Source organism: Pseudorca crassidens, chromosome 1 (assembly GCF_039906515.1).
Source record: "Pseudorca crassidens isolate mPseCra1 chromosome 1, mPseCra1.hap1, whole genome shotgun sequence".
Lineage (NCBI taxonomy): Eukaryota > Metazoa > Chordata > Mammalia > Artiodactyla > Delphinidae > Pseudorca > Pseudorca crassidens.
Window position 1 is genome coordinate 85,347,579 of NC_090296.1, and position 23,695 is coordinate 85,371,273.

The following is a 23,695-nucleotide window of genomic DNA, read 5'->3' on the forward strand; positions in this document are numbered from 1 at the left end:
CTTCTGCCATGGGAGAGCTGCCTATGAACCAGGAAGCAGGCCTTCACCAGATACCAAATCTGCCAGCACCTTGATCTTGGACTTCCCAGTCTCTAGAACTGTGAGAAATAAATGTGTGTTGTTCAAAAGCCACCCAGCCTGTGGTATTCTGTGATAGCAGCCCAAACAGATTTAAGATAGACAGCTACTGCACCAGTCTGATTTCCGGCTTCTTCTTGTCTCATGATTGCCGTTGATGGAAATAGGGGACCATAAGGAGACAAGATGCTAACCTCATTTAGCACACCTACACTCCAAGTGGACTGATGAGAGTCCTTCTAGAAGCGCCCCCCATTCCCAAGAGCACCGCCCTGGCCTGGCTTCACTCCAGAACTGGGACCCACATTTTTGTTGTCCCAGATGTGGACTCAGTTTTCACCTCCCATTCATGATTCCTCCCCCATGTCTCTCACAGTGGTCCTGATTCCCCCAGAGATAACCCATTCCTCGATACCAATCCTGAACTAGTACATCTGAAATCAGTCCAAATCAAATTCCCAGAAGATAAAAAAATTCTTTATTTCAATGCTCAGCTCCAGTATTCATATACCCTGGCCTGAAGTGGGGAGAGGAAGAGGTGTAGTTAGTATGTCTTGTCCCCAAGAAGGGGTATATAGCTAAGTCACCCCTCACTCCCAGCACAGACCCTCAGAAGCCCCAGATCCTGAGCTCCAGATATCAGGACATAAGGGTAGGCTCACCAATCTCCAAAAAAGCTCAAAGAGCTTGCTCCTAGGAAGGCAAGCCTTCTGCTCTATTGTTTCCTGCACACTCTTAGGACACAAAGCCCTTCTCTCTGGCCAGGCATCTGTTGGTGAACCCCAGGAGAATGTATCCATCTCTTCCTCTGCAGCAGCTATACTAGGTCTCTGAAACCCCATTTTGGAGCACCCCTGAGATCAGTTTCTGGAGGTACTGCTGACGCAGAGGGGGCAACTGGGGATACAGCTCAAAACCCTCTGGAAGGGCAGAATTAGGAAGTTTATAGTGGAGAAGGTGCTGCCGAAGACCCTGCAAAGAAGGAAGAAACTTTATGAAGTGGGTAGTGAGATCCTGTTGAGATCTCTGTTCCCCAAGACCCTCCATTCTCCCACCCTCCAAGATGTGCCCCGCCCTACCTCATCTGCCAGCAGCCAAGTTTTCTGCAACATGCTCCTGCGGGCAGCCTTTACCTCATCCTAGAGGCAGAAGAGGGAGAGGTGGCACCAGGCCACAGGCCTATCACTCACCTGGCCTGGACCTCACCTCCTCCCCAGCTGGCTCAGTTCAACTGCAGGTTCCTTCCCTCCCTCTGGAGATGGGGACGTAACTTACCAAGCTCTTTGGGTCCTGGCAGAAGATGAAGCTGTTGACATGAGCCACGGCCACAGCATAGAGCACAGGGCACCAGTGTGATTGGAGCGCACCAGTAACCAGAGCCCGGAAGTAGAGCTGAAGGAGGGCCAGGTTGTCTTCAGGAGGCGCTGTGTAGCTCTCCAGGGACACAGGCAACTGTGACAGGGGAAATGAGACAAGCTGAGGGTCAGGGTGGAATGTGTATCACTGGACAACAGGGTGGATGGTTGATGGTCACATGAAACAAACCACGAGGGCAGAGATCCGGTCCTAAACAGACATCCATCACAAGGATCAAGGTTAAAGACTAAAGAGCTCAAAAGCAGCGGAAACTGGGAAACTGAGAAGCAGCTATGAATTTCTACTGCTACTACTACTTGCTTAATCTACTTAAAACTTTCAAAATGTCACGTTCAGCTGCTCAATTCTATTAGCAAACCTTTCAAAAGTTAATGTTCTTTGGAATAGTAATTGTTTCTAAAAAAATTATTCTTAATTCTACGCAGAAATGATTATGAGTTTATGTCCAATGGTGTTTATCACAGTGTTACTTAAAATAGCAAAAAATCAGAAACAACTTTCATGCCCACTAAGGGGTTCTGATAAAATAAACTGGGACACACTTGCACGATGGATTATGATATAATAATAAAAACGTTGATTTCTTAGATTATTTAATGATGTGAGAAATGCTTACTACCTAACATTCAATGAAGAAAACATTATGCAATGATCCCAATTTTATAAAAATATATATGCACAGGGACTTCCCTGGTGATCCAGTTGTTAAGACTTGCACTCCCAATGCAGTGGGCACGGGTTTGATCTCTGGTCAGGGAACTAAGATCCCACATGCTGCGAGGTGCAGCCAAAAAAAAAAGACTGAAAAAAGGTAAATCAAAATAATTACTACTGGGCAGTGGGATTATGGATAACTGTAAAGTTCTTTTTTTCCCTTAATCTATTCTTTTTCTGGCCACACCACGTGGCATGTGGGATCTTAGTTCCCTGACCAGGGATTGAACCCGGGCCCTTGGCAGTGAGAGCATGGAGTCCTAACCTCTGGAACCCCAGGGAATTCCCTGTAATGTTCTTTTTAATTCTTAAAACTATTTTATATTTTATTTTTATTTTTTTATACAAAATATACATTTATATCTTACATACATATATTAAAATGTTTGTATTTCAAGCTTACCAAAATAAGTTATAATGAAAATAAAAAAACAAATCTTAAAAAAATTAGTAACTCTTTACAGCTTACAAGTTTAACTCCTTAACCTGTTATCTGAGGCCCTCTAAGACTTTATTAGCTTTGTTTCCAACAAGTTCCCAAGCTGGTATCTGTCATAGACTCCTTCCTCTTCCCATCTTGTCAATTCCTTCCTGCCTCTGAGCTTTTGCTTATGCTGTTCCACTAGGCACATTCTATCTTTCTCCTTAACAGTCCAAATTCTACCCAATTTTCCATGCCCAGATCAATCCCCACTTCTTCCACAAAGGCTTCTCCTTGTGGGAAGCCCACTTTGATCTTTCCCTTCTCTGAATCCTGACTTAACACCTAGAATCTGAATACCTGAGAACTATGTTGGTTTTAGTACATCTCTTACCTAGACTGTAGCACCTCATGAGCAAGCAGCCGTGCCTTTTTAATAATAAGTACCTACTGTACCTACTGTACGCCAGACACCACAGTAAACCCTTTTCATGTATTCTCTTAATCTCCTCAAAGCCTCCAAGAGGTAAGATAAGGAACCTGAGGTCTACCAAGGCTCCCTGCGGCTCAGGACTGCCTCCAAGGCCCAGGACAGGATGTCCATGGTGGGCCCTGCTGGGCTGAGAAAGTACCTGGGTCAGAGGCAGGCCCAGAGCTCGCAAGGCTCCCACGTGCTCCCCAAAGAGGGCAAGGCGCAAGGTGACGCTGAACCGACGCTGCAGGGGGAGGAGAACCAGGGCCCCAAAGAGGTGGTCCCCAAAAGACACAGCCTCAAAATGCTCCAGGAAGTTGGCATAGAGATCCGGGAAAGACGTCAGGCCAGGAAGTGGGCAATCCAGGTTGAGGTTTGGTAGGACTTCAGGCTGGCAGAGCCGGGCTAGGAGGGCTGCCACCAGACGTTGTATTGGGGTCTCCCGGAACAATTCACTGTCCACCAAGAACACACACATGAGCCGTGCCAGGCGGGCAGCAGGAGGCACAGCCCGGAGGGCCTGGGGGCGCCAGCTCTCCAGGACTAGCACCCACTGCAGGGCCCGCATGGCTGTGCCCACAGTGTCAGCAGGAGGAAGCCCCGAGGGGCTGTCTGAGGCCTGGTGGTAGAGTTGAATCAATGGCAGGAAAGGCCAGTCAGTGGGCAGCAGAGGCTCCTTAGCCACAGGGAGCAGCAGGGCTGGGACTCGCTGGAGCTCCCCTCGGTGCAAGGCTTGAGAGGCTAGCAGGCTGGCTCGGGCCAGTGAGCAGTGGGTCAGGTAGCAGCTGCGGATGCTGGGGAGGTCCTGGCAGGCCTGAGCTAGTAGAGTCCCTCGCCCACACCCAAGGTCCCCGCCGCTCCCTAAGGACAGCCGGTCAGAGAAGTCGGCTGCCTCCGGACCCCCTGATGCTCTTTCCCTGTAACAGAACCCAAAAGCCAAAAATGAGGGCTAGAACCCACAAGGCCATGCCAGCTCTCCAGGGTTTCCCAGAGGCTCCTAGGTCCAATCCCGCTCCTCCCTGTTCCCCTAATAACCTTCCATGTAGTGTGTATAGCAGTTAAGAGGATGCGCACTAGAGCCAGTTACCTAGGTGCAAGTTTACAGAACTTCTCTGTGCCTCAGTTTCCTCAGAGTAAAGTGGGGATAATAATGATAATAATACACACTCTCATGGTACAGGTAAAACAATTAAAATAGAGACAAACGGTTAAGGGAGTACCGGACAAGGAGTAAGCACTGGGTAACACTTAGCTATTATAAGCGTACAGCTAGTTTAGAACCATTTTTCAGCCATACAGTCACAGAAGTCTCATAATAATACTCTAGCATATTATCCTCATCCTCACTTTACTAATGAGGAAATGGAAACTCAGACAGGTTAAGCGTAATCCATGGAAGAAAGAGAAAGAAACCCAGGTCTCCTGGCCCCAAATTCAGGGCTGCTCTGTCAACCACCACAGCAGCCTCTCAAAGCGCTCAGTTGATGCCACCAACCCTGGACTTACGGGAGGAACTCCAGCCGGAACACACAGCTCAGCAGTAGCTCATGGGCGAGGTGCTCGCTTCCGGGCAGCAGCCGGCTCAGCAGGGCCAAGGCCATGCCGTGATAGAGGGCAGCACTGGTGGCTGACACTGGCTGGAGTGTTGCCTGTGGACAGAAAAGGGGGGAAGGGGGAGGAGTAGGCAGAGGCGGTGAGGGGGGACAAAGCAAAGAGAAGTGAGGAAGAGAATATATGCTGATGGGCACAGGGCCTGGGCATGTCTGCAGGCAAGTAGAACTGCACGGCTTGCCAAAAGCAGCACAAGCTCCAGAGAAGCAGGATGGGGATAATGAGGGGGCGGGGACAGAGGGATGGGGGTTGGGGGCACCCACCGCTCTCTGGGCCAGGGTGAGTGCCAGGTGCTGCAGGTGGTACTCATGGCGCAGGGCCCACGCGGAGAAGGGTGTGAGGTGTGGAGCAGCCACAGGAGCCACACACTGGAGGAAGTAGTTCTGCAGTCCTGGGGCAGCCAATACGGCAGCCAGCTGAGGAAAGCAAGCTTCAGATTCACAAGGTGACTTTGATGCCCTCTAGGGCTCCCCAGCTGCCCCTTCCCCAGCTAAACTCAGAGAAATGGGTGCTGGCAGAAGACGCCTCTCTTCCCCAAGGGGCGCCCTTCCCCTTTCTGACTCCTGCCATCTTGGTCCCCTGCCCCCCTAACCAGGCGCCCAGCGCTCACCTGGCCACACAGCCCCTTGTGGATCCAGCCCAGGGTGTTGAAAAGAGAGAGGAGGGCCGTGAGGAACGGGAAGGGGGAGGCTGAGCCAGCCAGACTAAGAGGAGGGTGGCCTCCTGCACAGCCCAGTGACACGAGGCTGGGGAGAGCTTCAGGGGCCGGAGCACAGGACTGTGGGTTGCAGAGAGGGGAGCAGCACCTGGAAGCAGAATGGAGACACTGAGGGGGGCTCTGGCCTGATATGTGCCGGGCTGGAAACAGCTGCTTGGTCTGCAACCAAGGCTAGCGGAAACGTGGCCGTGCAGACAGTGCCCACGTTCCCTGGAGCCCCCAGTCGCTGCCTGCTAGGGATTCAGGTTTCCCTCAGGCTGGGGGGTTCCACCTGGGATGGACCAGGGAGCCAGGCATAGGAGCCCCACAAGGAGCGAAACTGCCGCCTCCCCGCCCCACCCCCGGCTTCACAACCGCACACAGTACACACCCCAGCGAATCCCACAGTCTGCCCAGAGCGGGCTGGCTCAGCAGGGGCAGCAGCAGCTCCTCCGACAGGCGCTCCATGTCCTGAAGCCAATCCCCTGGGCACAAGCCTGGCTGGAAGACCAAGACACTCACTGAGCTGATGGCCCAGGAGCCCCATTCTCCTGGACCCCGTGTACCCAGGCCAAGCCCATGATTCCACGTGGCCAAGAGTCAGTGTTTAGAAGCTTCTGCCTTCTGTCCCTTCTAGAGGCAGAGGAGACCCTGAGGTTGCCCTGGCACCCACTGTCTAGGGTCTTGAGAGAGCATAAAGGCTCCAGGGAGGCCAAGCTGCTGTTTGGGGTTCTACGGTCCCTACCAACACGACTCCTTGGAAGCTCCACTGGACATGGAGGTGGAAAGAGGAAGAAAGGTAGGAGGGAAAAGGTGGAAATGGGGAGGCAGGGACGGAGAGGTGGAGACAGAGGGAGAACGAGGGTGGAATGCTAAGATGAAGGCAGGGCACCCAGGGCAGCGTGGAAGGCAGGCAGGCAACACTCACCTGCTGGCTCCAGGCCTGGTAGTAAGCGTCCAGGAAGAGCAGGCAGGCAGTGGGCACTGGGCCAAGGGCACTCCACGTCTCAGGTGTGGGCAGCAACTTCAAGGTCTGTCTTAGACAAGGCTCCACGAGAGGCTGGAGCCCAGACACCTGCGTCCAAGTGATTGAGGAAGGAGTGGACGACACACTGGCCTCAGCAGAGTCACTACAGGAGAGCCACAAGGGGCCACCGTGAGGATCTGGCTGCCTGGACTCCCCTCGAAGCTCTGGCTGCCCTCTCCCTGTGGAGGAGCACTCCCACCGGTCCCAGAGCTCCCGACAGGATGTCACCGCCAGCGGCTCAGGGCTACAGCCTACCTTCTGGGCTCAGGGGTGGTGCTACCGGCGGCTAGGGTCAGCTGGGTGAGGACGGTGAGCAGTGAGGCTGCCCTCTGCAGAGCCAGGGGCTGCGGGGAGGGGCTGCTGAGCTCCTTCGGCACAGCCTGCAGGGCTCGAATCAGCACAGGGTACAGCTCCCTGGTGAGTGGGGAGAAGGACCGCCCTTCAGTGTGAGAAGGGAGATGGAAACAGAAGACACAAAGCAAGGCCCGGCCCCGGGCATCTGCAGTCTGGCTGAGGAGGAGTAGGAGGGAGGCCAGGGCTGCGGACTCTGGGACGGTTTCAAGAAGGAAGGCTGGGGGCTGAAGGGAAGGAGGTAGCCCCTCAAGGCTTCCACCACAAGAGGGAATTTAAATCTGATTTCACCAAGATACCAAGCTGGGGTGCACAGAATGTGGTTAACCCAGCTTTGTTCCACTCTCCCCCGGCTAGTCCTGACTCCCAAATTTTCTTCCTTTCTCCCAGAATCACCTCTTTCTCATACTCAGCCTCCCTCCGAGCTTGAACCTTGATCAAGGCCAGAGTGCAGAGCTGGAGGGGTCTGTGAGGGAGCCTACCCTTGTCTCTCCTCACCTGTAAAGGTCACCTCCCTGGCCATAGGAGGCTGCCACGGCCCACAGACGGAAGGCCTCAGTGCTCAGTGTCTCGGCTTCCTCTGGGGGCAAGGCCAGATCCTGGGGAGCCTCAGCTATGAAGCGGCACAGGCGACTCCGGAGATCAAAGCCACTCAGCTGGGGTTGGGCAGAGAGTCTGGGGATCAGGATCAGCTGGGAGCCTGAAGTTCCAGGCCTCAGGTTCTCTCACTACAGAGACTGGCTCAACTCATCCCTGTTGCGGCCCCTCTGGTGCCAGAGGGTCATGGTTCTGGGCTAGGGTGAAACTATCCCATCCATCCCTCCCTTCTTCTCTCCTTCCATCCTTCTTTTTAGCAAGCACTTGCTGGGCACCTTGGCTATGCCTATTTGTATGTGGCCCTTCTGGCCTGGGTCCAGGGAACAGGGAACCTTCCCTTCCCATAATAAGAGCAGAGCAGGCCTACAGGATACGCTTGGCTCCAGGTGACTAGGTTCCTGCCTGGGGGTTTCTGTTCTATTTCTAGGCAACTGGAACAGATACGAAGAGAAAGATGGCATGACTGGGCCACCCAGAGTGCAGGGGCTATGCTTAGCCCCCAGCCCAGCCCTGTCTCAAGCCGCCATCCCTTGCCCTGTGTTCTGCTTACCAGCCGGGCAGCAATATTCCTACCAGCCGAGGCCAGGACACGAAGAAGTTTCATGGCAGGAGCACAGGGCACTCTGTGTAGACTGAGGGTAGGCTTCACCCCCATAGGGGACCAGCTGGTGGGCAGGAACTCTTGAATCACAGTCTCTATCAGCCGAGGGCACTCCAGGACCTGTGCAGGCCAGGATGAAAAGGGAGGTAAGGAGGCTGAGGGTCAAGACCAGGCCTGGCTAGGCTCTTTGCCCAGTCCCTGCCTCCTTCTCTTTCTCACCCTTGTGGCTGACTCCAGGGAATGCCGGGCCAGGCGGATGAGCACAGCCAGGATGTCAAGGACCGCAGAAGGTCCTGGGCAGGTCACCTCCAGCAAGTAGCGTAGCCGAGGCAGCAGGTTGGTAGCCAGGAGCCCCTGAGGATCAGAGACACAAACCCACTACCAAATGCAACTGGACCCTAGGCCTTGATGACCCCTCCTGCCCAACATGTGCCAGCCCCAGAGGTCATGGGACAAGTGCAGCTGCCCCAGCACTTTTACCTTGATGACATCATGTCGGGCCAGGTCAGATGGAGGCCGGTTTCCTTCCTCCGGGCTCTTCCTTTTTGCCTTTTCTGCTGGGGGCTCTTCATCCTCATCCTCGTCCTCCTTGTCCTCCTGGCTGGGCATCAGAGGGAACACCAAAGCTCCATGGTACCAAGAGAAGGTGCTATCGAGGAGCTCCTGCCAGAGGAAAGAGTGTGAAGGTGGGAAGAGGAAGAAGGCATCAGGCCAGAAAGCGGGTCCAGAAGTAGAGGGCAAAAGCCACGCACAAAGGACAGAGAGGCAAGGCTCCTAGGCTTTGGGGCCTTTAGAAGGTAGTGACACAGCCACCCCATTCTGTGCTCTGCCTGGCAAAGCATCATCAACGAGGGCAGCCCCAGCAGGAGGCGTAGGGACCCTAATGCCTTGAAGCCTCATTCCTATGCCTGTTGTACCTCATCTCCAGGAGCCACCAGCAGAGCCCGAAGAGCCCGGATTGCAGCTGCGATGACCCCATCCACTCTGTCATCCAGAGAGAAGCGCAGCAGGAAGAGGAAACCAGCATCCAAAAGGAGGCGCAAGACACTGCCCACTAGCCGGTCCCCAAACTCGCCAGCCTGGGCCTTGAGGGCAGGAGGATAAAACATTGCTGAATACACTGAAGTTACAGTCTCTGTCCTAAACCCTTTACTTGTCCAGCTAGGACCCTGGGTTTATCCTGTTCTCAGTGTGACCCACACACAGCTGGTGTATGGGCCAGTGAGTCAGAGTGAAACAGGCAGGAGGTGGGAAAGTCTAAGGGGAGGGGGGCGGGCAGGATGAGGCCAACAGTCCACTCACCCTGCCGATGACCTGGGCCAACACATGCAGCGCTAGTGCTCTCTGCTGGGACACCTGGCTGCGTGTCAGGTGGAACAGCTCCTGAAGGGAGTACCCTGCTCTCTGGAACAGGGACAAGAAGTCAGAAGGAGCCAAGACACAGGACAGCACCCACCAACAAATACATGGCAACCCCTATCTGCCATGCACTGAGTCAGGTGCCAAGGTGAAGACAAAGAAAAGTAAGTGATGTCTCTTGCCTCTGCTCTCCGTGGACCCTCAAACTGGTAAAGAAAATAAGACTGGCGTACAAGTAACCATAGCATAAGGCAGTTTGGGAGGAATGTAGTAATCGGTGTTTAATTTGCAACCAGAGAACAGGAGACAGAGAGAAGGGGCACCTGGAAAAGTGCTGTGGTCTCAGTGGGTGGGTAGAGCTCTGATGGCCTGGCATGGAGCAGAGGGGAAAGGCGTTCCCTGGAGTGGGCTTCAGGAACTGAGCCCTGGAGGTCCTTGAGCACAGCGGGTACGTGGGGAGGAGGCAACAGAATGTGCAGCAGAAGTGAGGGACGCAGAGCTGTGGGGTCAGCAGGGACAGATGGTGGAAGGCTGTTCTGTTGTGCTGAGGAGCCAAGACCTTATTCTGGGAGAATTCCCTGAGCGAGGAAACTTTCTGAGGCAAGGGACAGCCTGAGCTGGGCCAGGGGAAATCACTACGGCAGACCCGTTGGGGAGCAAGCGAACGGCAAGACGGAATGAGTGGAACATGGTGACTGAACAGACCAGAGGGATCAAGGCTCTGATCGAGGAAGCACTGTAGGGAGGTGACAAACAGAATTGGCAAGTTCTGGCGACTGACTGGAATGTGAGGGAACAAGGAGAAAGATTTCAAGCCTAAGAACTGAAAGGACAGGGACTTCCCTGGTGGTCCAATGGTTAAGACTCTGCGCTCCCAATGCAGGGGGCCCGGGTTCGATCCCTGGTCAGGGAACTAGATCCCCCATGCGGCAATGAAGATCCCACATGCCACAAGGAAGACCGGTGTAGCCAAACAAATAAACTAATAAATAAATATTTTTAAAAAAACCTGAAAAGACAGTAAGGCCGTGAACTGGAATAGGGTGCACAGAAGGGCCAAGGCAGCTGAGCAGCAGTCCTTCTCCACATGGTTGTTAAAAGCACTTGCTGAGAGCTGCCCAGTACTCCCTGGACCCCACGCCTCACCTCCGCCTCCTCTCCATGGTGGTGTAGGCCCAGATGGGTGGGAAGGTCCATGCTGGGGGCCAGCAGCTCTCCCTGAAGACTGAATCGGGCCTGCATCCTCTAATGGGTACAGAAAGAGAACTATGGGCTGGGGGCACCAGCAACTTCCCCACAGCCATTCCTCACCTGTAATCCCAGGCCTCTCAGGACGTAGGGCCTGACTACCTCTGACCAGAAGTGGGGCTCCTCTGGCCTTAGAGACCAGGCAGGAAGAGGGGGGTGAGCACTAGGAGAGATGTTTCTCCAGCTTGGGGGAAGAGAAAAGCCTAAGTTCTGGGTGCAAGACAGCAGCCCCACTCACTGCCACCCCACCTTGCCCTTGTAGGCCAGCTGGCTCTCCTCACCTCCTGAGTCTCCTGCCGTCGGAGTGGAGGCAGGTCTCGGGTCCAGTGGAGCTTCTCCAGCTCAACGGTGTCCATGTGCAGCCATTCTTTCTGGGGAGTCACGGGCAGTGCCAGAGCTGGGGAGATGGAAGCAGAGTAGTATTCCCTAAGGGGCTCAGCTCACTGATCCACTGGGGTCCCAGCCATCATCCAGAAGCTGCCACATCCACCTCTGCCCAAGGGTCTGGCAGCCTCTGCCTAGAGCTCTGACTAATGGCACAGCCCAGGGGCTGGAATGCCTGATATGGCAGAACACACCCCGTCCTGGGCTCTAGCCCCTTTCTGACCCCAAAGATTTGTTGGGAGAGGAAAGAGGAAGCGGAGGAGATAAGGAAGAGAAGAGAGAGGAAGCAGAGGAGGAAGGCAGGACCACATACAGCAGAGAAACCACAGTTCTCCACTCTCTAGTACCGACCTTCTAAAGGAGCAGGGGAGTGGAGACAATGAGGAGGGGGCGGCTATACTTCAGCAGAGCAAGATACAGAAACACACACCTGCAATATCCTCCTCCTTCCTCACCCCCACCACCCCCATCCAACCTGCTCAACTGGCCTAGAGTTCATCCAGGGGCAGGAGGTTCTTGGCTCTCCTAATTCAATTCTTCTTTTGTTAATCACTAATAAAATCATCCAGTTCCTGGAAGATGAGTGCTCCCACTGGCCTCTCTGCTTCAGGTCTGGCATGTTCACAAGACCTGCGTCAGACCCTTCCTCTCCCACCACCCTGCCATTATCCTCCCAACACTGAGAGCAGAGGCAGAAAGAACTGTGGGATGGATGGAGCCAGAGCTGGGGCAGCTACTGCAAAGGCAGGGGGCAGATGGTCTGGAGGGGGAGGGGGCCATTCAGCCATCACATTGTGCTGTTTCTTACCAGGGAAGGGAGAGAAGGAGCAGTAACAGGACAGGAAAACAGGAAGCACATGCAGGAAGAATATATGCATCAGCAAATGAAGATTGACTTCAAGCCAATAATGAAGATTAACGTTAGATGTTCAAGGACAGAGAAGATTCTCTTCCCATCTGCCAGGCCTAGGAGAAGGAATACTTCCCTCTACTTTTATTCCCCAGAAGTCCCCTCCTCCTCCAAACCTGGGGCTCCTGGCTCCAGCTTATCTTCCTGCCTGGGCTCACTGGCAGAAGTTGGCATGATGGGCTCCTCTCCAGTGACCTCAGCAGAGTGACCTCCTGGCCTCTGCTCCCCCGTGGCCTTCTCTTCTGCCTGCTCACAGGTGCGGCTGTGAGATCTCAAGAAGGCAACCAAGCTGGGATCTAGAAGAGAGCATAGAGGGGAGAATGGGTGGGGGCAGATCCTCCCCAGCCTCCATACACCTGAAGTCTGCTTAATACTGCCTGTCTGGGGGCGCCAAGGCCAAGACAAGCCACTTCCCAGCCCTGGCCTAAGCCCTGGGGCTCTCTTGTAGCCTCGATGACCCATATCTGTCACTGGGACCTGCCTGCCCGCCTATCCCTCCACCCTTCACAGTCCCCTGGTCCAGGCCAGTCTGCCCATCCCTGTGCTTGGCTTCAGGTCAGAGGCCCAAAGTAAGTGGCTGTGGAATAAATGAATCAATGTTGACGAGGGCCAAAAAGAAGGCATTTAGGGGAATAGTTTCTCACTTTCAACTATTTTATTTATTTATTTATGCACAAATATTCACTAAAAACCTAATATATGGGGACTTCCCTGGTGGTGCAGTGGTTAAAACTCTACCTGCCAATGCAGGGGACACAGTTTCAAGCCCTGGTCTGGGAAGATCCCACATGCTGCGGAGCAACTAAGCCCGTGTGCCACAACTACTGAGCCTGCGCTCTAGAGCCCACAAGCCACAACTACTGAGCCCGTGTGCCACAACTACTGAAACCTGCGCGCCTAGAGCCCATGCTCTGCAACAAGAGAAGCCGCTGCAATAAGAAGCCCGCACACCACAACAAAGAGTGGTGCCCCGACTTGCTGCAACTAGAGAAAGCCCGTGTGCAACAATGAAGACCCAGAGCAGCAAAAAAAAAAAAAGAAAACAAAACTAATATATGGTATGCTCTATATAAGTGCTAGATACATAGTTTGGAACAGATTGACTTGGCACTATTGTTTTGGTGAACAGAAACTAGGAGGGAGGTGTAGTATAGCACAGCATCACATAATAGAGTACCCTGTAGTTGTACTAGAGTACAGCCAAAATAGTGTATACTACACTACAGTAGTACAGTATACATGGTATAATGGTTAAGAACACAGCCCATGAGACCAGGTAGAACTGGGTTTATATCTCATTGGTGTTCATTAACAGGATGTGGTACCAGGCTGTGTGACCTGAGGGAGAATTTCTTAGTTTTGAGCCTCAGTTTTTTTTGTTTTTATCTTTTCATAAATAAATGAGGTTAGTACCTCCGACCTCACAGGAACAGTTTGAGGACAAAATGAAATGTGTTAAAGTACTCTGCCTGGCACTCACAGTGAGCCTTCCTCAATAAATGACAGTCCCTTCCTAGCCCGGTCTTGGCAGGAAAGGCTGGTACCCGTACCAAGCTGAGCCAGTAACCACTGCTGTTCCTGCAGGATCTCCTCCGGAGCCATGGCTTGCAGTCTTGCTACGTTCTCTTCATGGATGGTCTGGGCTTCCTGCTCAGCCTCCTGGCTTTTGAGCCCCTTCCCTGTAACCAGATGGGGTCCCTGGAAGCTGTAGCTGTTCCATGGAAGCTGGCTGCCCTGCTCCCTAGGTGTGAGTGCCTCACAGGTTGCAGCACCTGGAAGAAGGATACGATCAGTTTCATTGCCTCACCCCAACTGGGCCTTCTGTCCCTCTTCTCTAATCCCATTAGCTCTGGAGACAGATGGAAGCCCCAGAGTTTTCCCAGGCAAAGAGTGGAGACCCCTCTGGGTTTGGCACAAGACTCCAGGGCATCCTGGGGCTGGGTTGGGGTGATGACCTCTCTACTCATTTTTCCCCTTGGACTTAGAAGTTTCCCTCAGAAACATCCCACTTTCTGACTCTTCTCTTGGATGTCTAGGCAGCCGTCTGCCTCCAGGGGCCTGCCCCCAGCTCTTCTGCTAGTAATTTGCACCATTAAAAGAATCTTGGCCTACGTCTTTATTTTACAGTCTCTACCAGACACTTCTATCCCCTTCCTTTCTCCTACAGTCAAGTAATGCCCTGCCTTCTCCCTGCACCTAAGACCCAGATGTGGACCCAAGCTGCCCAAACTCAATAGTCTAAGTGGAGATATCGGATGGCTCCTCTTTAGATGGCCCAAATGCACTTCAGATTTGAGGCAGGGAAGATGTATATCCAAAGATGACCCTACAAATGTGTATTACAAAAAGGCTGAGCCCAAACCTCTTCAAACCCTGCTCACCCTCTGGTGGGTGCAAGGTAGATGCAACTTCTCCAACTGGTGGGACCTTGGCTTCAGATGCTCTCCTTGCTGCAATTTCCTGGGCAAAGATACTTCTCTTACCAGATGTTGCTGGCTTCCCCTATGGGGCAAAAAGAAAACCCAGGTGACTGATGCTCATTACCCCATTCTCTTCTCAACCTCTTTATACAAAGGTCGCTGGAACAAAGAGAGATACAAGAGACTTGCTTAATCTCCAAGGGTCACAACCCTAGTCCTCAGAGAAAGCAGGGCTCTACAGAAGCATAGGTTTTGAAGTCTGACAGACTTGGGTTGGATTTCTGGCTCTTCTATCTATTAGATGTGTGGTGTTGCAAAAGTTATCAGTTTCCTTATCTGAAAAATAGAGATAATGATACCTATATTACATGGCTGTTATAAGGATCAAATGAAGTAATGCATATAAAGTGCTTAGTGTGGTGCTGTTTTAACAATGGAATTGCTTATCATTATTAAGATTATCTACCTGGGGAATATGTACTATGATGCTCACAAGACTGTCCTCCATGTGAGGTCACGGCTGCCTACCTGTCTCCCCTGTGAGCGATGGAATACAGGAGGGAAAGCAACGCCACAGGGCACAGGCAGATTCACAGCCACTGAACTTGTATCTCGTTCCTGCAGCAACAAAGTACAAAGCAGTGAAGATACAGAGATTTCCCCAGGCTGGACCCTATCCTACCAGCCTCAGTTCTATATGACTAGAACCTCACCCTAAGGAGTCATGAACCCATCTTGCTTCTTAAGTCATAGTGATTCTAAACCAGCCCCCAACCTGACTGCACGGGGATAAAGTCACATCTTTCTGAATCACTCTCTGCTCAATAAGGCTCACCACCCACACGCAACATCCTTTCTGCCCTTGGATGCCTTGCCCCACTCAACCAGGGTGAGACGCACAATAATCTTAGTCAAGACAGCAGTGATGTGCTTATCATGCCTGTTCAGCCTCTCTTCAGGGTCCTCATGTTCAGGCAGGGGATGGCCGGGGCTGGGCCTGGCTCTCTTTGGGGGAGCAGGAACCAAAGCTGGGGGCAAATCTGGGAGATCTGAGAAAGAAAAAAACCCAGATGTGAGGTTACTCATATCTTCCCAGGAAGAGACTGAGGGCTAGGGGAAAGCCAAAGAAAGAAAGGCAGCTGCTGTGCAGCGCTGGCTCAAGCTGTGTCACCTTGGGCAAGGTATTTAACCTCTTTGAGCCTCCGTTTCTTCATATGTAAAATGGGGCTGCAGCAACAGAGGTTACACAGTTCTGAAATAATGATGGGGAATCCAGCCACATCAGGAAGAGGGAGAGACCCTGAAGTTGTACCGCTCTCCTTTTCAACCTCATACCCACAGCCACTCACTGTCCAGCATCACCACATCCCGATGATCCTGCAGTGGAGGCCTGTCCGGGTTAGCATCACCACCACTCCTACTTCCTTTCTTCACCAGTTGTACTGCTGGGGCTGCACCAGCTGCAAGAAACTGACTCTGGAAGCGCAGCAGGTCCACCTCGGACTCCCCTGGCTTTGGTCTCGACAGCATCTTGACACTCCAGCTGCCTCCCTTGTGGGACTCTTTCCAGCACTGCTTCAGTGTAGGGAATTCACTCTCATTCACTCCTAGAAGCAGTAAAGATGTTGGGCCCTCTGCAACTGAACTCTGATTCTCTTTATTTATTTATTTATTTTTTGAAGTACGCGGGCCTCTCACTGTTGTGGCGTCTCCCGTTGCGGAGCACAGGCTCCGGACGCACAGGCTCAGTGGCCATGGCTCACGGGCCCAGCCGCTCCGCGGCATGTGGGATCCTACCGGACCGGGGCACGAACCCGTGTCCCCTGCATCGGCAGGCGGACTCTCAACCACTGCGCCACCAGGGAAGCCCTCTGATTCTCTTTTTTGTGCATCAGAAAAGGCTCCTTTTCCCTGGGTTCGGTGGACTCATTCCTCCCCATTCATACCTTATTGCCATTCCCTCCTTACTTAGCTCTCCCTGATGTCAATAGCCCAGCAACAATATTTACTGCCATCTTAGATTGTTTACAATCTGTGGATGATAAAAACTTTCAAGAACAACCATAGGGGACCTAAGGAAAATGTCATTAGGAGCCAGGCGGATAAATGTGTCATACCGGGGAGTGGTGATTCGGTATCATACTGGTGGGAACATGCCTGGCCGAAAAGTATTCAAATTATTAAAAACCTTGGGCTATAAAAGATCAATATATAAAAATCATTTGTATTTCTATACAGTATTACAGAACAATCAGAAAACGAAATTAAGAAAACAATTCTATTTACAATAGCATCGAAAAGAATAAAATACTTAGGAATAAATTTCACCAAAGCAGTTCAAGACATATTCTGTCGGGCCCCACAACGGCCCCTAGGGCTCTACGGTCGCGGGCGCTCCTGGGCCACCCGCGTCAACAAAGAAAAATCACGGAGTCTTAGCCTATGCTGCCCGCGGATGGAGGGCCGTTCCCAGGATCTCTGCACCGACGAGGCCGCGGCCGCTCCTGGCCAGATCAAAGACACTGGGGCAGACACCGACAAAGAACTGGATACCCTGTACCAGAGCCCTCCGCCGGGATCTCCTGTAGTCCGTCCCGCTAGCCCAGCCACCTACTTGGCCTTGTACCCCCTGGACGCCGCCATCTTGCCCAGCTGGGGCCGGGCTTCCGCCGCCACCAGTTCTGAGCTTCCGCCCCGCAGCCCGGCCCCGCCTCTTCAGGTCCTGGCTCCGCCCACTCCTGGGTGGGGTTTGCCCTTTTGGTGTTCAGGAGTCGTGAGCCTGAAGGTATTACGCTTGCCGCGTCCCACCGCAGCGCGGAAGCTCTGGGCGGACACTCTGTACACATACAACACCCGTGACAGAGGCAAAGGGTTCCTCAGACGCCCTTCCGCACTCACCAGCCCGGATTACCACATCCTACACTCCCAAGCTCAGGGACAGCACATAGAAACCTGCATAGACTCGACTATGTGATTATGGGCGAGCAAGAAGATAACCAGGAAAAAGGAAAGGTGAGCCCAAGGAAAGAAACACTGCAGGAATGGTGATAATGAGGAGAGGAGAAAACAGCCTCATTGCCTGCAAGGTGATTCACTTCTTGAGCATCCTGCCTTTGTTCGTGCCAATGTCTCTTTTTCCTTCCATCCCACCCCAGTCTTTTTCTTCCTTTAAGGCCTGGTTGGAATCAGCTCTAAACTTTTGCCAACTGGGCCTACTCACTGAACTTTCCTTGGAATCTTCCATCTGCACCACTTGTGTGCCATGTTGGGAACATACTGCCCACGATCAACTGTCTCCAGTTACCTTTTCATCAGTACGTACCCTGTTCCGTTGTATAGACTGTGAGTTCCTTGGGGGCATCAGGCCTTCTTTTTTGCATCCGTAATGCTCAGCACCCAACATATTGCCATGAACATAGGACCTCAGTAAATCATTGCTTGATTGAAGGCTGTCTTAGGGCAGCCAGTGTTAGTCCAGGAGTTCTCAAGCTTTAGCAGGCATCAGAAACACCTGGAGGGCTTGTTAAACCAGATTTCTGGGCTTCACCTGAGTTTCTGATAAAGTAGGTCTCCAATAGGACCCAAGAATTTGCATTTCTAACAACTTTCTAAGTATTCTACAGAATCCTTCTTTAGTTCTCTTGGTTTCAAGTGCAGCAGTAAATTTCAGCCACTAGGATTTAGCCAACCTTGGGGGTCCAAATTGTACTGACTGTTCAGAAGTTATGGTGAATGAGGGAGGGAAATTGGATCCAAAAATGCAGGAAGAATGAATGTAGAAAATCACTGTTTGCAACCACTAATCAAACAATCGCTCCAGACAGTAATCATCAATAACTGATAAAGCTATTAGGTAAAAGGTTGATGAGAACTTAGTATGGATCAGGTGGTCAACTTTTTAACCTACTGATGAATCTTAACATCACTAAAAGTGGGGCCACTGGACATAATGTGCCCCCTGATATGATGCCACTGAAAGTACAAAACATGTTCTAGGAAGCCTTCATGCCAAAAAATTGAAGCTGAATCTAGTCAGGCATCTAGATCTAACGATCATCTCTAACTACATTAAGAGACTATCAATTAAACACATCATCCTTGTTTGTATCCTGATTCAAACAAACTTATAAAATGACGTTTTTTGAGACTGTTTGGGAAAACTGAACACAAACTGAGTTTTATATGATATTAAGTATTTTTAAAAGATTTTATTGTGTATGGGGAGTTCCCTGGTGGTCTAGTGGTTAGAATTCGGTGCTTTTACTGTCACGGCCCAGGTTCAATCCCTGGTTGGGGAACTGAGATCCCGCAAGCCAAGTGGTACGGCCAAATAAATAAATAAAATGTGTTTTTTTTAAAAAATGGGGCTTCCCTGGTGGCACAGTGGTTAAGAATCCGCCTGCCAATGCAGGGGACATGGGTTCGAGCCCTGGTCTGGGAAGATCCCACATGCCGCGGAGCAACAAAGCCTGTGCGCCACAACTACTGAGCCTGCGCTCTGGAGCCCATGAGCCGCGACTACTGAAGCCCACGTGCCTAGAGCCCATGCTCCGCAACGAGAAGCCACCGCAATGAGAAGCCCATGCACCGCAACAAGGAAGAGTAGCCCCCTCTCGCCCCAACTAGAGAAAAGCCCAGGCGCAGCAACGAAGACCCAACGCAGCCAAAAAAAAAAAATGTATTGGGTATGGATGTGGTTCTTTTTGAAAAATAAACTTTATTTTATTTTTAAAATTTATTTATTTTTGGCTGCATTGGGTCTTCGTTGCTGCGTGTGGGCTTTCTCTAGTTGCGGCAAGTGGGGCTACTCTTCATTGGGGTGCTCGGGCTTCTCACTGCGGTGGCTTCTCTTGTTGCAGAGCACAGGCTCTAGGCGTGCAGGTTTCAGTAGTCGTGGCTCATGGGCTCTAAAGTGCAGGCTCAGTAGTTGTGGTGCATGGGCTTACTTGCTCTGCAGCATGTGGGATCTTCCCGGACCAGGGCTTGAACCCATGTCCCCTGCATTGGCAGGAGGATTCTTAACCACTGCATCACCAGGGAAGTGCCAAATAAACTTTATCTTAGAATAGCTTTAGATTTACAGAAGAATTGCAAAGAAAGAAAGCTTCCATTTACCCCAAACACAGTTTCCCCTGTTATTAGCATCTAACATTAATATGGTACATTTGTTGGAATTGAAAAACCAATATTGACATACTGTTACTACTAAACTCCATACTTTATTCAGATTTCCTCAAATTTTCCCTAAGGTCCTTTTCCTGTTCCATCCAGCATACCACATTACATTTAGTTATCATGACTCCCTAGGCTCCTTTGGCTGTGATAGCTTCATAGACTTTTTTTATTTTGATGGCTTGGACAGTTTAGAGTAATACTGGTAGGATATTTTGTAGAATGTCCCTCCATTGGGATTTGTCTGATGAGTTTCTCATGATTAGACTGGGGTTATGGGTTTTAGGTCCTCCCCCTCCTTTTTTTTTAAATATTTATTTATTTGGCTGCACCGAGTCTTAGTTGCAGCACGTGGGATCTTTGTTGCAGCATGTGGGATCTAGTTCCCTGACCAGGGATTGAACCCGGGCCCCCTGTATTGGGAGTGTGGAGTCTTAACCACTGGACCACCAGGGAAGTTCCAGGTCCTCCCCCTCCTTGAGGCTGAAGTATCTACATAAATTATTTGTAATTCTGCATGGGAGATTTGTATATGCTCTCCATGAATTAACTTATTAATTTATAATATACTTTTAAATTATTAATAAATTATAACTTATTCACTTATATATATTTGACCCTTTGATAAACCCCATCATTTTCTGTGTGTGTGTGTGGTTTTTTTGGCCACACCACATGGCTTGTGGGATTTTGGTTCCCCCACCAGAGACTGAACCCAGGGCCTTGACAGTGAGAGCGAGGAGTCCTAACCACTGGACCTCCGGTCCTAGAATCAGCCATTTCTCCAAGGATCCTTGGTTCTTTTTATTGGAAAATGGTATTAGAAACCAAGATTTGGGTGCTAGGTATACTCATTGCTACTGGGGTGTCTTGCTTTTTGGCCCTCCTCAGCTGACAAAGAAAATATATGTGTATACTGTTATATATACACATATCCATAATTATCTCTGTATGTAACCATCTGAATCTATATATGGATGAGTTTTTTTAAGTCTGTTACAGATACACAGTGTAATATTTACAGCTGAAATTAATTATATGGCTAAGATTTGCTTTTAAAAACTCCAGCAAAAGAACAAAAAAAAAATTGGGGATAATACAACACAACTGGCTAAGATAATCATTGAAGCAGAATGATGGGTACATTTGGGAGTCATTATACTCTTCTGTCTACTTGTGTGTATGTTTAAAATATTCCATAATAAAAAAGGTTTTAGAAAATAGCCTAAATTGCCATGTTGCTATTAAAGTGGGTCAAAAAGAGCACTACAGACAGCCAGATATGTGGCATTCACACACACATACATTTTTTCTCTCAGGGCCATCCCTAGGTGAAATTTTGAAGAGGACAACTGTTTTTCTTCCACACGTTTGGACCCATCTGCTGTTTCAGAAACCCCAAGCTTATTGCTCTCTTTCTACTTCCTAAACCTGCTTTTGGGGAAAAACCTGATCATTTGAAAATACCCCTTTCAGAGTGTGGTCTTTCCTAGGAACTTACTTTCTGCTTCATCATCAACTGGGCAAGGAGTGACATTGTTTCTGGCTTAGGGATTTCAGGCAAGGGATGTTTGGCAGGTACAGCAATAGTCCCCAGCACCCCTGACATCACACCTGTAACGTAGTTTTGCTCCAAGCCCCAAAGTCATAGATTTCCTGCATTCTCTAAGGTGATGAGGAACACAGACAGTCTGTGGTCTGCCCCATTCCTTAAAGGGAACTTCCCAACTCTTACCTCTTTAACCAGTAGTTGGGAAAGAATATAGCCTTGGTCACAGGGCCAGTGAGACTGCCATGACCCCATAACTCACGTTGGTTCCCCGCCACTCCCTGAGGTGGGGACAGGAGGTGGAGTCCTAACTCTGAGAAAGCTGAAGCAGCTACTTCCTGAGACTGCTGGAAGTTGCCATCAAGGTGTTCTGCTGCTCTGGGCAGGTGGTTCTCATTTCCAGTTTTGTCTTTGTCTTCTCTGGCTCCTTGGCCTCCTTGGACAGTCGTGGATTATAAAAGGCAGAGAGTGGGCAAATACTTACTTCACACGAGTAGGGTGATGCCAAGGCCCAACCTAGCTCCACCCATAATAAGGGGCTGCTGCTGGCCCTTCCTCTCTCCTGGGATAGATCATAACTGGCTCTGCTTCTGTTCTGAGGACAGGAACTCCTAGGACATCTGCTCATACATTAGGTCAAATACATTTCCTGTTGATTCGATTAGTTTCCTTCCAAGCAATGCATTTACAAAAGGAAGGGAGATCTTTGCAGGCATGTATTTGCAAAGGCAGCCAACCTCCTCCAGTCACACACACACATCTTCTCCCCATCCACCCACAAAGCGTCAGTCACATTTAGAGTTTGCACAAATGCACACCCTCCCTCATACATCACAATGCACACCCTCTCACCCACCTACACACCTCTTCCACAAAATCACACCTGCTCTCATACCCTTAAAGTATGTTCCTTTACTGTGCCCAGAGAGAGAGAGAAAGATGGGGGAGATGGGTAAGAAGAGTGGGTTGTGAGGGCTCAGGAAGGCAAGCATGCTGTGTAGGAGCTGGAAAGTCAGAAGACCAGGACCCCACAGTCCTCTTTACCCTGCAAGTAGAAATACTAGGAATCGAGAGGGGTTCAGAAGCAGGGGTAGAGGAGGCAGGCACTCAGGGTGCCAGGCCCCACATGGACAATATGCTGCCCCAGGGTGAGAGTGATGTGCCTCAGCCCTGCAGCTGAGGTAGGAAGTTTGTCAAGGCTGTGAGTGGAGAATGCAGAGGTATTCATGATATGTTCCAGAAGCCCATTTTGCCTGGTAGCAAAGGATGGTCCTTGGGCTGGGATTCTCATCAGAGTTCAGGAAATGGGTTTCAGGGGGAGGGTTGGGGTAAGGGGTGAAAAGGAAGTGAAAGGCTGGGTTTGGACTCTGGGTTCAACACCTTCTAGGAGGGGTCTTCCCAGTGTCAGCCAGAGTCAACAATTTCCTTTCACTGGAAACTTGAAGTCCCCTCCAGAGAGGAGAGGTGGGAGAGAGGACCTTGAGAAATGATAAGTGCTCAAGTTCAGGGCTGCAGCAACCGCACTGCCGCAGTAGCCATGGCCCCGGTGAATCTGGCTTCAGCCCCAGACTGTTGTCTGCCTGCCCTGATCTGACTCAGCCTGAGCTCAGACACTGTGGATTCTGGAATGGAGCAAGGCTTTTCCTTTAGGAAAGAGTCCTGAAGCTGACCCACAGCGCCCCAGAAAATTGCCTGAGCTCTCAGTGAAATGGAGGCTCAGGCCCCTGCCATCCAACTCTAACAGCGCCTCTCCCTGTGATGCCGCCTGGGGGCACCCCCAGCTGGGTCTGAGGCTGCCGCCCTGCACTGCTACTGTTGTTATCATTAGTATAATTAATAAACAAGCACTGATGGGGCCAAGAGGAAGAAGAGGCAGGCCTCTGCTGCTCAGGAGAATCCCTGAAAAGATCCAATGAGGTTGCAGGGAAGTGGAAGGTGGGTTGGAGGGGGCACTGAGTGGCTTGTCCCTCCTCCCCAACCAGGACTTCTGGGAAGGGCCCTTTGGAGTGTAGGCTCCTGGGGACAGTAAAGGCAAGGGAAAGAGGAGGGGAACATTTGGTAGACTGGATTTGGAACTAGCTCTTTCTCTGCCTGACAGGATGTCTGTGGGCACGGCCATCCCCTTGATTACTGGTTGTGGGGCAGGCCAAGTTCTGAGGCAATTATTCATTCATTTAACAGGCATCTGTCTACTTACTTATGGCGTGCCTACTGTGTGCAAGGTGGTCTACTAATAATAGCTAATGTTTTATTGGATATTGTGAAGACAGCCAACTTTCACACCACATCCTGGGGCATGGAGGCAAAAAGCAGAGGAAGCAACTAGGGAGAATGACAGCCCCAAAAGATATGGGCCATTGGGCTTTGACCTATGTAGTGTAGCAGTGGGGATAGCAGATAAAACCTGAGTATTACCAAGATCTCAGAAAACTCAAGACCCAAGGCCCAAGGTCTTGGAGATAAAGGGGTGGGAAATGGAGTACGAAGATGGGGAATTTGGGCGAAAGGCTCATGAAAGAGGCAGGAAGGTGTGCTAGTATATCCTGTGGCGGGAGCACTGAGTCACGACAATTTCAGGGGGCCTCATGGTTGGGAGTATCTAGGGGATACTTTCTGTGTTGAGAGGAGGGTGCTGGGTTCTGTGATCAGTCTGGACAAAAGTTGGGGTGTGGTAGAGGCTTCTAGCAAGGTTTGGAGGGAAGGATCT

At 51.1% G+C, this 23,695-nt stretch overlaps 1 protein-coding gene across 3 annotated transcripts; it reads right to left on the reverse strand.

Moving 5' to 3' along the window:
* Window positions 1–533: 533 nt before the first annotated feature.
* RPAP1 (RNA polymerase II associated protein 1) lies at window positions 534–17,010 on the reverse strand. 3 transcript variants are annotated; one of them, XM_067743843.1, is made up of 25 exons: window positions 16,882–17,010; window positions 15,617–15,874; window positions 15,168–15,316; window positions 14,796–14,885; window positions 14,229–14,349; window positions 13,398–13,619; window positions 11,964–12,143; window positions 10,835–10,950; window positions 10,452–10,550; window positions 9,249–9,350; window positions 8,864–9,031; window positions 8,427–8,609; window positions 8,166–8,300; window positions 7,896–8,066; window positions 7,247–7,404; window positions 6,653–6,811; window positions 6,299–6,500; window positions 5,762–5,871; window positions 5,284–5,479; window positions 4,937–5,089; window positions 4,569–4,711; window positions 3,223–3,979; window positions 1,354–1,530; window positions 1,158–1,217; window positions 534–1,050 (listed from the first exon to the last, which is right to left on the reverse strand). In XM_067743843.1, exons 2-25 carry the CDS (start codon window positions 15,795–15,797, stop codon window positions 901–903), a joined length of 4,182 nt encoding a protein of 1,393 aa, XP_067599944.1. In that variant the 5' UTR covers window positions 15,798–15,874; window positions 16,882–17,010; the 3' UTR covers window positions 534–900. The 3 variants fall into 3 exon arrangements, with proteins under 3 accessions (XP_067599944.1, XP_067599952.1, XP_067599961.1); XM_067743851.1 differs by having other exon boundaries at window positions 16,828–16,936; XM_067743860.1 differs by lacking the exon at window positions 16,882–17,010 and adding an exon at window positions 16,821–16,839.
* Window positions 17,011–23,695: the final 6,685 nt, after the last annotated feature.

Excerpts from the sequence above, each read along its gene's own strand:
- RPAP1 (XM_067743843.1), bottom strand. The coding sequence starts at position 15,797 with ATGCTGTCGAGACCAAAGCCAGGGGAGTCCGAGGTGGACCTGCTGCGC. Across the intron at positions 8,067-8,165 it reads CCCTGGAGTCAGCCACAAGG|GTCCTGGAGTGCCCTCGGCT; the intron begins GTGAGAAAGAGA and ends TGGCCTGCACAG. Across the intron at positions 5,090-5,283 it reads ACAAGGGGCTGTGTGGCCAG|CTGGCTGCCGTATTGGCTGC; the intron begins GTGAGCGCTGGG and ends TGCTTTCCTCAG.